Genomic DNA, 14,152 nt, shown 5'->3' on the forward strand with positions numbered 1-14,152 from the left:
AGTACCATCACCATTTATAGTTTTATTTTCTTTGTTTACAAGAATATTTAATAGGTTATTTTGGCTCAACAATGAATTTATAGCAATATTTTGGTTTTCAATGACCATGTCTTTGTGCCTAATTGTGTCATTCAGATAATTTACTTGTATAGAACCCAACAACCGTGTTTACACTGTCGCCTGAAAGCACTGTCTTATTTAGTTCATCTGCTTCTTGGCAATTTACACAATTGTTATTTTTTCTCACTAAAGTCAGCAACTCACTGGATAAACTTTCGGGTAGAGATTGAAATCTAATAAATCAATAATTTCACTTTTTTTCAGTTTGTTTAGCTCGGCTGTGAGAGCCGTAGTGTCAGTCGCTGCCATGTTGGCATAATGTTGGTATGCTCTAGTAATTACAGTGTTCGTCGAGCGATATGAGAATAAAAAAATCGTTGTTGACAATTACGTAAAAGCACTATTCGACGCGCCTGCATTTACTAGAGAATCCCATGTTAATATACGACACATTTACAAAGAATTTGCAGTCATTAAAAACATTAGGACTCCCGACGGACAAGTGGGACTATCACATAATTCATTTATTGACTAGTAAGTTCGACAATGCAACGAAACGAGATTGGGAATCATTTCCGACAGAAGGCGAACTCCCAACTATAATTGAATTATCGCAATTTCTAAAAGGAAAGTGCGAACTTTTAGAAAAAATAGAGGTTAAGCTTGAAAACAAAACTAGTAACAAGACATTCATTTACAATAAACAATTCAACAAATCATGCCATTTTTTATTGCGACAAATTCAAAAATCTTGATATCGAGACCGGAATAAAACAAATAAATAATTTAAAATTGTGTGCTAATTGTTTCGATCCATCTCACACATCCGAAAAATGTGAAAAATCGACTTGTCGTCTGTCATAAAAAGCACAATACCATGATACACCCAAATCGGAATCGGACGCATAAAAGAGCGTCGCGGGCTGGCAACTTCCCTGAAACGGCTGGCGGCACCGGCGACGGATCACACGACGGCTAGGGGCAGGGCGGCAGTGAAGTCAGGTCGGTGCAGGACGACCGAAAGCGCGACGTTGCCGAGTGCAGCACAATAACCAAACACGCTTTCAATAAGAATCTTTCGGGTATTACACACACGCTATTAAGTACGGCAATAGTAAAGATTTACACGGATAATAGCGACGCTTATTATGCACGAGCTTTACTTGATCCAGGAAGTCAGAGCAACTTTATTACTAGAGACTTAGTCAATGAGTTGAAAATAAAAACGGCAACTGGGAGTTATTCTATAGCGGGCGTAGAATAATTAGAGGCGCTTTCAGCAAACGCAAATGCATCAATCACAATAGGTTCACGGTTTAACAATTACATAGAAACTATATTGTGTCTAGTTATTCCCAAAATCACTCAAAACATTCCAATTCATTCGTTCAATATCGATTGGTCAATTCCAAGTGACATTAACCTAGCTGATCCGTCACTTAATGTATCTAGCAAAATTGATATCTTATTAGGTATTGATTTATTCCACAAGATATTAATTATGAAACAAAAAAGATTGCCAAATGTTCCTATCTTACAAAATTCACAGTTAGTTTACGTTTTCGGCGGAGAATTCAATCACCATTTTAATCAAAAAAGGTTAATTTCGTGTTTATCAATAAACAAGTCGATCGAAGATACATTAAATAAATTTTGAACAATCGAAGATTGCGGTGACACTCGCATACCTTCAAGAAACGACGTTTTCTGTGAAAAGCACTTTTTAAACAGCTTTGAACATGACGCGAAGGGGCGGTTTGTGGTTAAAATATCGTTCCAGGACAATCTAGAGCTTCTATGCATTAAGACGATTTTTTGCGCTTGAGAAACGTCTAGAGAAAGATCCAATTTGAAAACAAGAATATTCGGATTTTATGGCTGAATATAGGGACTTAGGTCACATGACAAAAATTGAAAATGACAATTTAAGACGATCTTCTAGCAATCATTTTAAGATTTCGGACTAGCAAATATGTTTTAAATGCGGATATTTCAAAAATGTATCGCCAAGTGTTGATACATCCGAGCGAATGTAGCTTTCAGCTAATATTTTGGCGCGACGATTCGAAAAAACCACTAGACTGCTATCAACTGAGCAAAGTGACATTACCTAGATCGGAAGTTTAATGCGAAAGTTTGTCGATTTTCTTCATATGAAAAAACTTGAGTTTTTCTATTGAAGCGATTCAACAATGGTTGAACGGCTGTCCAAGTCGTTGGAAAACCTTCGTTTCAAATCGTGTTTCAACAATTCATTCTTACTCAAGTTCTAATCAATGGTTTCACGTAAAATCTAATCAACATCCTGCCGATTTAGTATCTCGAGGCTGCAGTGCTGCAGATCTTATTATATCTAAGCTATATTGGCATGGACCTGAATTTCTATCACGCCATAACAAGTTAGCGGTAAATAGCTTCCCAAAAATTGATCTTAGCGATATTCTCTAACAACGAACAATTACAAATTTAGTTCATTTAAAACTTGAATTTCCTTTCGAACCATTCTCATCGATTTGCCGAATGCAAAGAACAATTGCATATTGTAATCGATTTTATTTCAATTTGAAAAACGTTCAAGAAATGTAGAGCCATTTACACTGCTAGAATTGCAAAGTGCGTTAAATCAATTAATTAAACTTTCTTAAAAACAAGCATTTTCGTAAGATTATCTTTACCTCGAGAAAAAGAGAGAACTAGAACGTTCTAGCAAACTTTTATGTTTAAAACCTTTCATTGGCCATTTCGGTCTCATAAGAGTGGGAGATAGATTAAAACAAGCCGACATTGACTACGATCAGAAATATCCTATTATTCTCGACAATAAACACCATTTGACGTTATCAATAATGAGACATGAGACATACGACTCATGCATTGCGGTGCGCAACCACTTTTTTATTCGTTAAGAAAAAACTATTGGCCCATCTCAAGTCGTCGTATTGCTCGAACTATAATCAAACGTTGTGGGACATGTTTCACGGCGAAACCTGTGACTTGTGAATACATTATGGGAAATTTACCAGACGCAAAAGTCAACCAATATAGTCCATTCACAAATACAGGTAATGACTATGCTGGTCCCATAACTTTAAAGGACTGACAAACCAGAAATTCTAAACTAATTAAGGGCTACATTTGTATTTTTATTTGTTTTAGTACAAAACGTGTCCATTTGAAATTAGTCACAAATCTAACCAGCGAGTCATTCTTAGCAACATTAAAACGTTTTATGTGTAGACGCGGAAAGAGAGCACATATTTTCTCTGATAATGGTAGTACATTTATAGCAGCAAGTTCTGAATTAAGCAAGTGTACAATCTAATACTGATTCAATTCGAGGTAATCTTTCCTCACAGGGAATAACTTGGCATTTTATACCGCCCCGGCCACCCAATTTTGGAGGTATCTGGTAGGCATATATCAAGCAAGTCCAGTACCATTTAAAAAGAATATTTAAGACGAATACATTAAATTATGAAAATTTCTATACAATTCTTGTTCAGATTGAGGGTATCTTAAATTCAAGGCCTCTCTGTCCTTTGTCATCCGATCCCAAGCACCCAATACCCTTAACCCCTGCTCATTTTCTCATCGGCAAGTCAATTGTGTCTACTCCTGAACCGAGTTACGTAGAAATTCAAGACAATCGGTTACATCAATACCAACATATTCAGAAGACAGTACAATCGTTCTGGAGAAGATGGTCCGAAGAATATGTCAGCTACATGTAAGTTCGTTTGAAGTGGAAAACCCATTTGAAGGTCGACAGTTTAATAGTTATCAAGGACGACAATCAACCTGTTTGTGAATGGAGGGTTGGCAGAGTTCTACAACTACATCCAGGGGACGATCAAGTGACCAGAGTAGCAACTGTCAAGTGCAGTGACGGTTCAATAATGAAACACGCACTATCCCTATTATGTGTTTCGCCTATTGAAGACAATTCTAATATGGACCAGTGTAACATTTAATGAAATGTTGAGAACTCACGTTGAAATGAGTAGAAAGGTCGGCGGGATGTTAACACCGCATTCGGCGTATCTAATATCATTCAAACTACTTATTAACGCCTCATGTTATTTGAGAATGTAAATAAATGTGACAACCTCGCAGACCGAATAAGCCCGGGTGCAACTCGCCGGTAGCCAGTGCTCGAGGGGTTTTCACATAAGTAACTTAAGTATTTTTCTACGTTCAATTCCAATCACGAAATACAGTCCACGACATTACCCACCACTACTCTTCTAACTCTCCAATTATCAGATGTACCTATACTTATAACAGGGTAGAAAAACACGTTTTCCGATCGTGACCTATTTGCTCTGAGTTTTGAACTCTTTAAACCACTTAAAATGGTGTACTAATTAATATACTGTCATAAAAAGCTCCAATTTCTTGTTAATTTCATTTAAATTTAAACTAGTTCACGTTTTGGGCTGCCCTTTTATTGGCCAGCTGCGTCTGTCTGTAGGAAAGACTTATTTATAAATTAATAAATAAATCAACAGCGACATATTATTCTATGGCATCCAATCATATTTGTTTATATTTAAGTCGCGGGGTATCAAATGTTACCTTAAAAACAACTTTGTGGTCTTCAATGGAAGCAGTATTTTCTAGAACGGTTTTTTGGATTTTTGGGTTAATTATATTTAAAATGAATGAAATCTTAATTGAATATCTATTGGAAAATGACATTGGTCTCACAATTGTTATACGTTGTAAGTGTTAAGCTATTATCTTGGTTCGGGTTTAAAGGCCGTCGTCGATTGGAATTACAATTCCAATTCCAATTCCAATCGACGACGGCCTTTAAACCCGAACCAAGATAATAGCTTATCAACGGGCCGCGAAAGCCTTAACCAATTTAACGTTGTAAGTGTTGTAAGTAAAATTGTGCCTCTAGTATATCTATCTACTTATATAAATATATAAGGACGTCTGTTGATCTAGATTTTAGAAAGGAGACTTGTGTTTGTTTCTACAAGTAGCTGCAGTTGAATACTTGGTTGCGAACGAATTGAGACGAAGTGTTAGAGCGATTCCCCAACCGGACAATCACCAGCTAGATGCTCGGATCAAACCAATTCTTTTTGTGAGTTCACCTAAAAACTGAGGTTTTTAAAACTAATGTCAGCAAGTTAAAGTTTGAATAAGCTGAAAATTTTTTTACAAAGTGTGGTTTTCTATGGCAATATTTTGGAGATGCCGGAGGTGAATCAGCTATTCCCCCTACTCAGATAGGGGTCTCCTTTCCTCGTAGCAAATTTTTACAGTTTTTTTCTTTGTTCCTAAAATATCAGTCATTTAAAATTTTTATGTAGCCTGTTACAAGAAATTGTGATCTTTGCCTCGATTTTGGTCCACACTCATTAACAGTCCTGGCATATCGTATAAGTTGCATAATAAGCAAATTGTACAAAATGGCCACTTTTGTACAATGTCAGTTGCTTCTTTTCGGATTTTGGTTCTCTTTGCATTTATTGCTCTTCTTTGGTTCCACATTTTTCTTGATGCGCCTCCCTTTTGTTTATAGTTACTACTGATTACAGTAGTGCTACTTACACTGTTTCGCAGAATCAAATATTGTCTCCTATGTGTTTGAGGTGGTTTTTCGGCATTCATTGCAAATTGCAGCTGATCTTCTTATGGGATACTTGTAGTGTAAGGAAATGCGGAGGGAAGTCTATATTTGAATGCAACTGTTCCATCATCTAAAATTGTATGAATGTAAGTTTCTATAGCTTGGACCGAAGTTTAGAAGTCTAGAAGAAGTCGCATCATTTTTTCCGGACTTTTTGAAACTGGGTCCGTGGCAATTGGACAATGACGTCCGATGGTATTCAGGTCAGGTCAATCTTCTTTCAGGACCGACTCATTTTCAGACCTCTTTCTTTAGAAGTCAGCCTGTAGGTGTTGGTATCTCTCCTGGGCAGTCTATCCCATCAGACTTTGCAAATGGTACCACACATGCTTCATGTTGTTCACCATTTCCATGCTCCATTTGCGATTGATGTTGGTAGTATCTCCACATAAAGCAAGCTTAAGGCGGTAAGAATTTCAGTCGAGAATAAACATGAATTTGAGCTACTGCCTGGTGCAGAAGAAACTCAGCTAAAATATCGTTCCATCAAGTTTGTGTTGCTTTTTGTTTATGCTTGTCGCCGTTAATTTTCTCTCTGTAGTTTTGATTTATTAAATTTTGAAATTTTTCACTATCAAAGAGATGTCAACGAATAGGTTTCCAAATTTACACCATCTGCTTTCAAAGTTCCCTAAACTGGGCCCAACAACATAGATTTTACCGAAACTCTATATTAATTTATTTTTGCAGAATGTTAGAAGATATGAAGTTTAAACTAAAGTGCAAATAATGAAATCATAATACTGAAACTTGTTTTTTAATTTTTTTTTCCTTTAGTTCAAATATGATGTAGAGAAAAAAATCTCTAGAGAAAGCATGTCAATATTTAACAGATTTATATGGACATTCCAAATAAATAATAACTGAACGTTTGAGGACTTTTTTATATGTAAAGAAAACTAGCGGTTTATAATTATTATACACGTAATAACTATTTCCACACAATATGGCCTTAACATCAAACATGACGGAATTAAAAAATCAAAGAGTTGGTCTCTACAGTATTTTTAGTTTTTAGGAGCATATACTGGATGTCTCTCAATATTTAGGTACGAACGTTTTTATAACTGATAATTTTAAAACAGATATATATGCAACAAAAAGTTCAAACGTCGATAATATAGGATGATAAACATTGATTGGATCTTGTGTAGAACGTCAAGCAGTGATATTAACATTCTTTAAAACATTTTGCATGGATTCTTTAGAAATTATATAGTGAAAATTACTAAAGATGACGAAACTAAAATATGCACTAATCAGACGGGAGCAAAGTGTCACTTTAAAATATTAAATTCATTAATCACACTTCGAGTATTCCCGATACCAACTGCAGACAGCGATGTTTTAAGTAGATTTAACAAATGACCAAATTCTAACCGTGCCTAAAACGTACCGAAAACATGTGACCCCTCTTAAACCCGTGACTAAAGTACCTCAAATGTCCAAAGTGGCTCGCGGCCGTCGCTAACGACGCTTAAGTCTTAAAGTGCCACCTTCAGCACGCCAACTGGGTATTTTATGGTAAACAGCAGAAAAATAAAACTAGCGATTTTCATTATTATACACGTGAGAACTTTTCACACAATATGTTGACGTTAAACCTCATCGGTACAAGTATACTCTAGCGGCTCCTGCCTAAACCTAGCGAAACTAAAAAAACTAAAAGTTGGTTTCTACAGTAGGGGATGACACGTCTTCTGTGCTTGGTTCCTTAACAATTTGTGTGGATTATTTATTTATTATATTGCTTGAATTACAAAAGTTGACGATTACTTAAATATGTAAGAATAAAATCATTCACAATTTAATTGCCTAACAATGTTTAACAAAGAAAGGCGTATTCTAGATCCAAAATAAACCCTTATTTCCTATATAATAAAAATGTTACTGGTACTAAATGGAGGCCCCCGGCAAAATGTTTTACCGACTCACTTCGTAAGTTATTTTGAAAAATGATTTAATTTTCTTGATGACTTGCTTTTGGTAACAATTTTTTTAAGAAAGCTGTCAATTATCCATCCGCACACTAGTGACTGCCCTGATGAATACCTAAATTTCAATTTTAAATGTGTGTAACCTGTCTTCTTTTAGAAATTTGTTTTGTGACCAACTGTTTTATGCTTCTATTTATATATTATTTTATTATCCTAATATGTATTTGTTTATTTTCATTTGACTTACTACACATATATTTTGTATTCTGGTATTAAATTAACCCAAATCGAGAAATGATTCGCATCTCAAATGATCAAAAAAAATTATATCTTTCATATTTATTAATGAGTTCGTGTCAAATTTTAATTGAATTATATCCACTTTTAATTAAGACGTATAAATTAGTTACAATTCGAACACGGGTAATTATATTTTGTCGGGAAAATATCTATTCTATAATGTTCCTGTTAAAATGCTCCTGTGTTTTTATTTGAAATATCTGATTTTTTGTAAATTAGTAGTCCATTATGCAGCATGTTTCATAGACGCCATCTTACTTACGAGTTTGACTGGAGACGAATGGAGCGCGTGCTTAATAATCCAAGCAAACTTTTTCTACGACCATGGCTATATTTTTGCAAGACTGTAATTTAGTTAAGTTGATTGCAGTAAAACTTAGAAACAAGCAAAAAAAATTCCATAAAACTGTAATTTCTTTAGTAGTTTCAGTAGTTCTCTGGTAATTAAAATCATATTTTTTACCATACATTGAAACGTTTTTGTGAGTAGATTTTTGTTGCACTCTTTCCAGGTATTTAGATTTGTATTAATTAACATTTAGACTGATTTTAAGAAACATGAAAATGTTTTTAATTTCCTAAATTTTTTGAATTAACAATACAAACCAAATCCTACATTTAACTGTATTTGTAACTCAACATTTAACATTACATTATTATCTACAAATATAATACATTCAAATTATATAACACTGATGAATTACAACAACAACCCATATTTAAGAAATATTTTTTAGTTACACATCTCATCAACATCAATTTAGGTGGGAAAAAGAACTTGAACATTATTAGCAAACCATTTTCAAAAAATAAACATGAATGATAGATAGATAGCTGTCCAGTTGAAAAGGGAATTAAATTAAAAAATCGGTATGTAATTGTCAATCTTGGCCCTGTGCTTTTGTGCCACACATTCAGCAATCCATACAATATTCCTGCACTCCTGCTCCTTTAGCTTCAAGTAAGAATAGAACACTCCAAAATGGAATTGTTGCATGAAAGCATCGATATTCAGATGCACCTCATGTTCAAAGAACTTGTCTTCAAGTGTTTTATCACCCGGATTATTACCAGCACCTTCAAACAGCTTTTGATACTCAGCATAATACTCGGCAACTGCTTTAACTTGTTCATAATCTTCAGCTCTGGCCAAAGCTGCCAGACCATCAGGGTGCAATTTACCGCAGCGAGGATACAACTTGGCTCTGTCATCTTTACTCAATTCAGTGCCAAACGAGTTGATAGTTATTATAATAGCTCGACGATCAGCTTCAAAAGCCAAAATTTCACACATTGATTCAGCGGTAGTACCCCCAATCTCTTTGCAAAAATCATAAAAAGCCTCCAAGTATGCCTTGTATAAGGTGTTACGAATGATCTCAATGTTCATCTCATCCAAATCCTGTTCGCTAATGCAATCGACAAAGAATGGAGCAAGGGGAGTATCAACCAAAACGGCATTGTACAATTCAGCTGGGGTTGAAGCCACATGGATGGCTTCCATTTGTTCAAAGCTACCCAGAGGATGACATTTTGGGATTAGCTCGCTAATTGGTCTTTGATGTAAAGTTCCTGTGATGAGCAATATAATATTGTCAATCATGTAACTGTATGTAATAAAATCCAAGAACGTGGACAAAGGTTCCACAGCTTGATTTCTCATATGTTGAAACTCAATTACCAGCTTCTCCCGCAATTTGTTATCAATTGTGGACACGGCCAAGGGCGAGGGCTCATTCGCCAGGAAAGTACCATAATCTGTGCTTTGCAAATGGAGCTTCAAATCTGCAATGTGTTTTATAAAGAGGTTTCCGCAAAGTTTATTTGCTCAAATAGAAATAAATACCTTCTAATGTCTCGCATTGTACCAAATTCATATAGTCGGACTGCTTCAAAATACCACACTTAAATCCTCGGCATAGACCTTCCAAATAACCGTTGTCAATGTTAAAAATGCAGCCCTTCATCTCGCAATAATTTCCTTTTTAAGTTCTGTTACCACCTATCTTATAATATACCTCGCCCAGCAGAGGTCATATGAGCGCTGTCAAATCCCAAATCACAAGTCCAACCAGAGAACATTCGTCTTCATCTCTAATCATTTGCCCATATCACAGAACAATAAAAGGTTACCTGAATCTCCTCTTCTTTAAACAAGGCTGAATAAGCAAGGATGAAAGGACTCGTTTGACTTTGGTGAAAGCAACACGTGTGATGAGATACGCAGAGTTATAGGTGCAGACGGGAATTTAATGATAAAAAACTCTCAAATCAGCAACAAATTAAAGGAAAGAGGCGGATTTTAGCGTATTAAGATATAAGTATACCGATTCGGGCTACAGAAATGTCGGGAAATAATGTAGTTCAATTTAATCATTTCAAAATAGCGCAAGAAATTTTTTACCTCAACCTTAAGGATATTAAAAAAAAGAATCAAGGGCATTAATAGAATAGGCGTGGAATTCGAAATTTTCGAACTCCCGTTACAGGTGACCCCTTACATTGCCCCAGTTACTCAGCGTTTCTCATGTCTCTTGTATGGTCGTACCCGATTACAATGTCGAAGTAGAAAAAGATGCCCAAATTGTGGCGATAGACATGATAACATGGAGGAGCAGGGGGTGCGCGATGGCTTTGAGTGCAATGCAAGATGCTACCATTATTAACAAAAATTTTTCTCAATTTGAGAAACAGAAGAATATTAAAACAATGATGGTTTTCGATAATATAACATATTTTGACGCCAATGAACTAGGCAAAAAAGCATATCAGAATAAAAATGAAACTAATTTTAATCGCACAGACTTTCCACAATTGAAAAACGGTGCTTACACAGTCAGTCACAGCATATATATATATATATATATATATATATATATATATATATATATATATATATATATATATATATATATATATATATATATATATATATATATATATATATATATATATATATATATATATATATATATATATATATATATATATATATATATATATATATATACATATATATATATATATATATATATATATATATATATATATATATATATATATATATATATATATATATATATATATATGATGACACTATATTCCGGGATATCATCCGTTCGCTCGTTGAACTCCGACTGGAATCCTGCATCCGACTGGAATCCTGCAGACGTTTCGCCAAAATCTCACTTGGCATCTTCAATGCTCGCGCTCCGAAAACACTTCGAAGTGTTCGAAGTGTTCGAACACTTCGAAGTGTTTTCGGAGCGCGAGCATTGAAGATGCCAAGTGAGATTGTGGCGAAACGTCTGCAGGATTCCAGTCGGAGTTCAACGAGCGAACGGATGATATATATATATATATATATATATATATATATATATATATTCTCACGTATTGATTCACGGATGGAAAAATGTGATGACACTATATTCCGGGATATCATCCGTTCGCTCGTTGAACTCCGACTGGAATCCTGCATCCGACTGGAATCCTGCAAATCTTGCATCCGACTGGAATCCTGAGGACGTTTCGCCAAAATCTCACTTGGCATCTTCAATGCTCGCGCTCCGAAAACACTTCGAACACTGTGTTTTCGGAGCGCGAGCATTGAAGATGCCAAGTGAGATTTTGGCGAAACGTCCTCAGGATTCCAGTCGGATGCAAGATTTGCAGGATTCCAGTCGGATGCAGGATTCCAGTCGGAGTTCAACGAGCGAACGGATGATATCCCGGAATATAGTGTCATCACATTTTTCCATCCGTGAATCAATACGTGAGAATATCATACACCTTTACGGGAAGGAGACCTTTACAGCCACCCCAGTGTTCGAAGTGTTTTCGGAGCGCGAGCATTGAAGATGCCAAGTGAGATTTTGGCGAAACGTCCTCAGGATTCCAGTCGGATGCAAGATTTGCAGGATTCCAGTCGGATGCAGGATTCCAGTCGGAGTTCAACGAGCGAACGGATGATATCCCGGAATATAGTGTCATCATATATATATATATATATATATATATATATATATATTGATCATATCCTTCATTTTTCTTATTCATTAAACGTTTGGGGTTTTGATTCAGTACTTGTTGATAGGATCTTTTATTTCCCTGAATAGATTGTTTTACCACGACACGTCTCTGATATATATATATATATATATATATATATATATATATATATATATATATATATATATATTTTTTTTTTTTTTTCACGGATGGAAAAATGTGATGACAATATATCTGGAATCCTGCAGACGTTTCGCCAAGATCTCACTTGGCATCTTCAATGCTCGCGCTCCGAAAACACTTCGAGTATTCAATCTTAATCTCTTAATCAGAAAATTGTGACGGTTACCCAAAAAAAAAATTCACATATTTCAGGGAGCAGGTTTTGGGATCTACGGTCCTCAAATGAATCATAAATTTTCATCAAGACTGGCTGATCATCTAAATATATGTATATTGCCGATTGTTGCAACGGGGGAGGCAATTCTGACTGTCCTAAAAAAAAACATAAAAAAATGTATAATATTGCAAAGCGCAATACAGAAGATCGTAGAAAAATCATATAACGGAAAAAGTGATTGTATTAAACTTAAAATAGGAAGAATAGAGGCAAGCGAGAAGGATACCGAAATACTATTAATGTGGATTCCGGGATATTGTGGCATAGTGGGCAACATTGGGAGAAGCTTAGTGGTACCCGAAAATATAAAATTGGAAATCCCTGATATTTTAAATTATCTTAGGACTAAAATAAAAACAGAACATAATATAAGATGAAAGAGAAGTTTTGAACAAAAGGGTAGTTTTTACTCAAGAATCCAAACGGTATTCCCTACAGTTCCATGGTTTTATAGACAGACGACATTTAACTACTGTTATATTATAAGACTAAGGACTGGACATTGCTTGACGGGTGAATATCTACACAGACTGGGACTTTGACGGGACAACAGGTGCGAGTGTTGACAAATTGAAAACCTGGAACATATCCTTTTTGAATGCCCTATGAATTTGAGGCCCAATAGAGATCTATATCAGGAACTGAGAGAGTGTGGGATGGCTGTTCTTTTAAACTTAGTGTGTTACCACGCTCAAATAATAAAATTATTAGAACCATTCTGACTTTCTGTAGCTATAACCAAATAAAACTATAAGGGGCTCCAATTGTACTTAGTGGCACAGGAGCTGTGGGTTTTTACTTTGTAATATAAATAAAATAAGAAAATATAGGAAAACTAATAGATATACTTTCCAAATATAATCAATCCTATCTGAATTTCCTATCCAAGGCAAGTCCTCAGTGTCAGAGTCATTCCTCAGTTGCTCGAGATCCCGAAGGTGAAGAGTCCATAGTCTATAACTTCTGTCTTTCACTAACAGTCTAGCCGCATGAAGAATGCCTGAAGAGTTTTGGAATACCAATGACTTTGTAAACACAAAATGCAATCAAAGTGAATTTAATATGGCACAGGCAAGACAAGATCCGGCAATTCGGCGTATTTCATAAGGGAAATTGTGCGGTGTTCTATTTTCTCTGTTGGTCTGTTGGTTTAAGACCATCATTTATGAAACAAAACAATCAAATATTCAACAAAAAATCATAAAATTCACTAAAGGAGTACCATCTCAGCCTTTTGTATTATAATTATTTTTCTACTATAGTCACCCGTTATTAATGGTGCATTCACAGTTACTCTCAAAAACAATGGTGGTCCTTTTATTCATTATTTCTGCTATCTCCATCCACTTTTGGTACAGATTATATAATAAGTCAAAATAAAATTTAAATAAACCACAATAAAATGATTTTGGGCAACTATATATTTAGATCAGAAGATACTTTAGTCAGGATTTTTAATGGGAAAGCCTAAACACTGTCGAAAATTGAATTTAAAAAGAATCTCTGAAAACTATAAATGGTGGTCCGAATTATAATGGAGAAACAGCATATTTAGCAGATAAAAATAAGGAAAAAAGTTCATAATCACCCTGAAATGATTCATTTCAGAGATACATGGTGTTGAAATATAGCGAAATTTTTAAAAAATCTTCTAGATTTATCTTTCAAACAGAAGCATTATTGACACTTAAAAACAAATTTATAGCATAGATTAGCTTGTTTTTTGTTAACCAGTCAGCTTGTCAGATCGATTTAATTAATTTAAATATTAAAGGGTGCAGACCAATGGTTTATCGTGCT

The 14,152-nt window shown here is 35.1% G+C and overlaps 1 protein-coding gene across 1 annotated transcript; it reads right to left on the bottom strand.

The window, feature by feature from the left end:
* Window positions 1-8,772: 8,772 nt before the first annotated feature.
* LOC132697932 (V-type proton ATPase subunit d) lies at window positions 8,773-10,001 on the bottom strand. The gene is made up of 2 exons (XM_060663706.1): window positions 9,788-10,001; window positions 8,773-9,726 (listed from the first exon to the last, which is right to left on the bottom strand). Exons 1-2 carry the CDS (start codon window positions 9,906-9,908, stop codon window positions 8,801-8,803), a joined length of 1,047 nt encoding a protein of 348 aa, XP_060519689.1. The 5' UTR covers window positions 9,909-10,001; the 3' UTR covers window positions 8,773-8,800.
* Window positions 10,002-14,152: the final 4,151 nt, after the last annotated feature.

The sequence above is a fragment of the Cylas formicarius genome, unplaced genomic scaffold (assembly GCF_029955315.1).
Source record: "Cylas formicarius isolate icCylForm1 unplaced genomic scaffold, icCylForm1.1 PGA_scaffold_2__14_contigs__length_35257938, whole genome shotgun sequence".
Classification (NCBI taxonomy): domain Eukaryota; kingdom Metazoa; phylum Arthropoda; class Insecta; order Coleoptera; family Brentidae; genus Cylas; species Cylas formicarius.

What these genes read in the sequence shown, in the direction of transcription:
- LOC132697932 (XM_060663706.1), bottom strand. Translation starts at nt 9,908, where the DNA reads ATGAAGGGCTGCATTTTTAACATTGACAACGGTTATTTGGAAGGTCTA. An exon ending in ACAATGCGAGACATTAGAAG is followed by an intron (nt 9,727 to 9,787) that starts GTATTTATTTCT and finishes AACACATTGCAG; the next exon opens with ATTTGAAGCTCCATTTGCAA.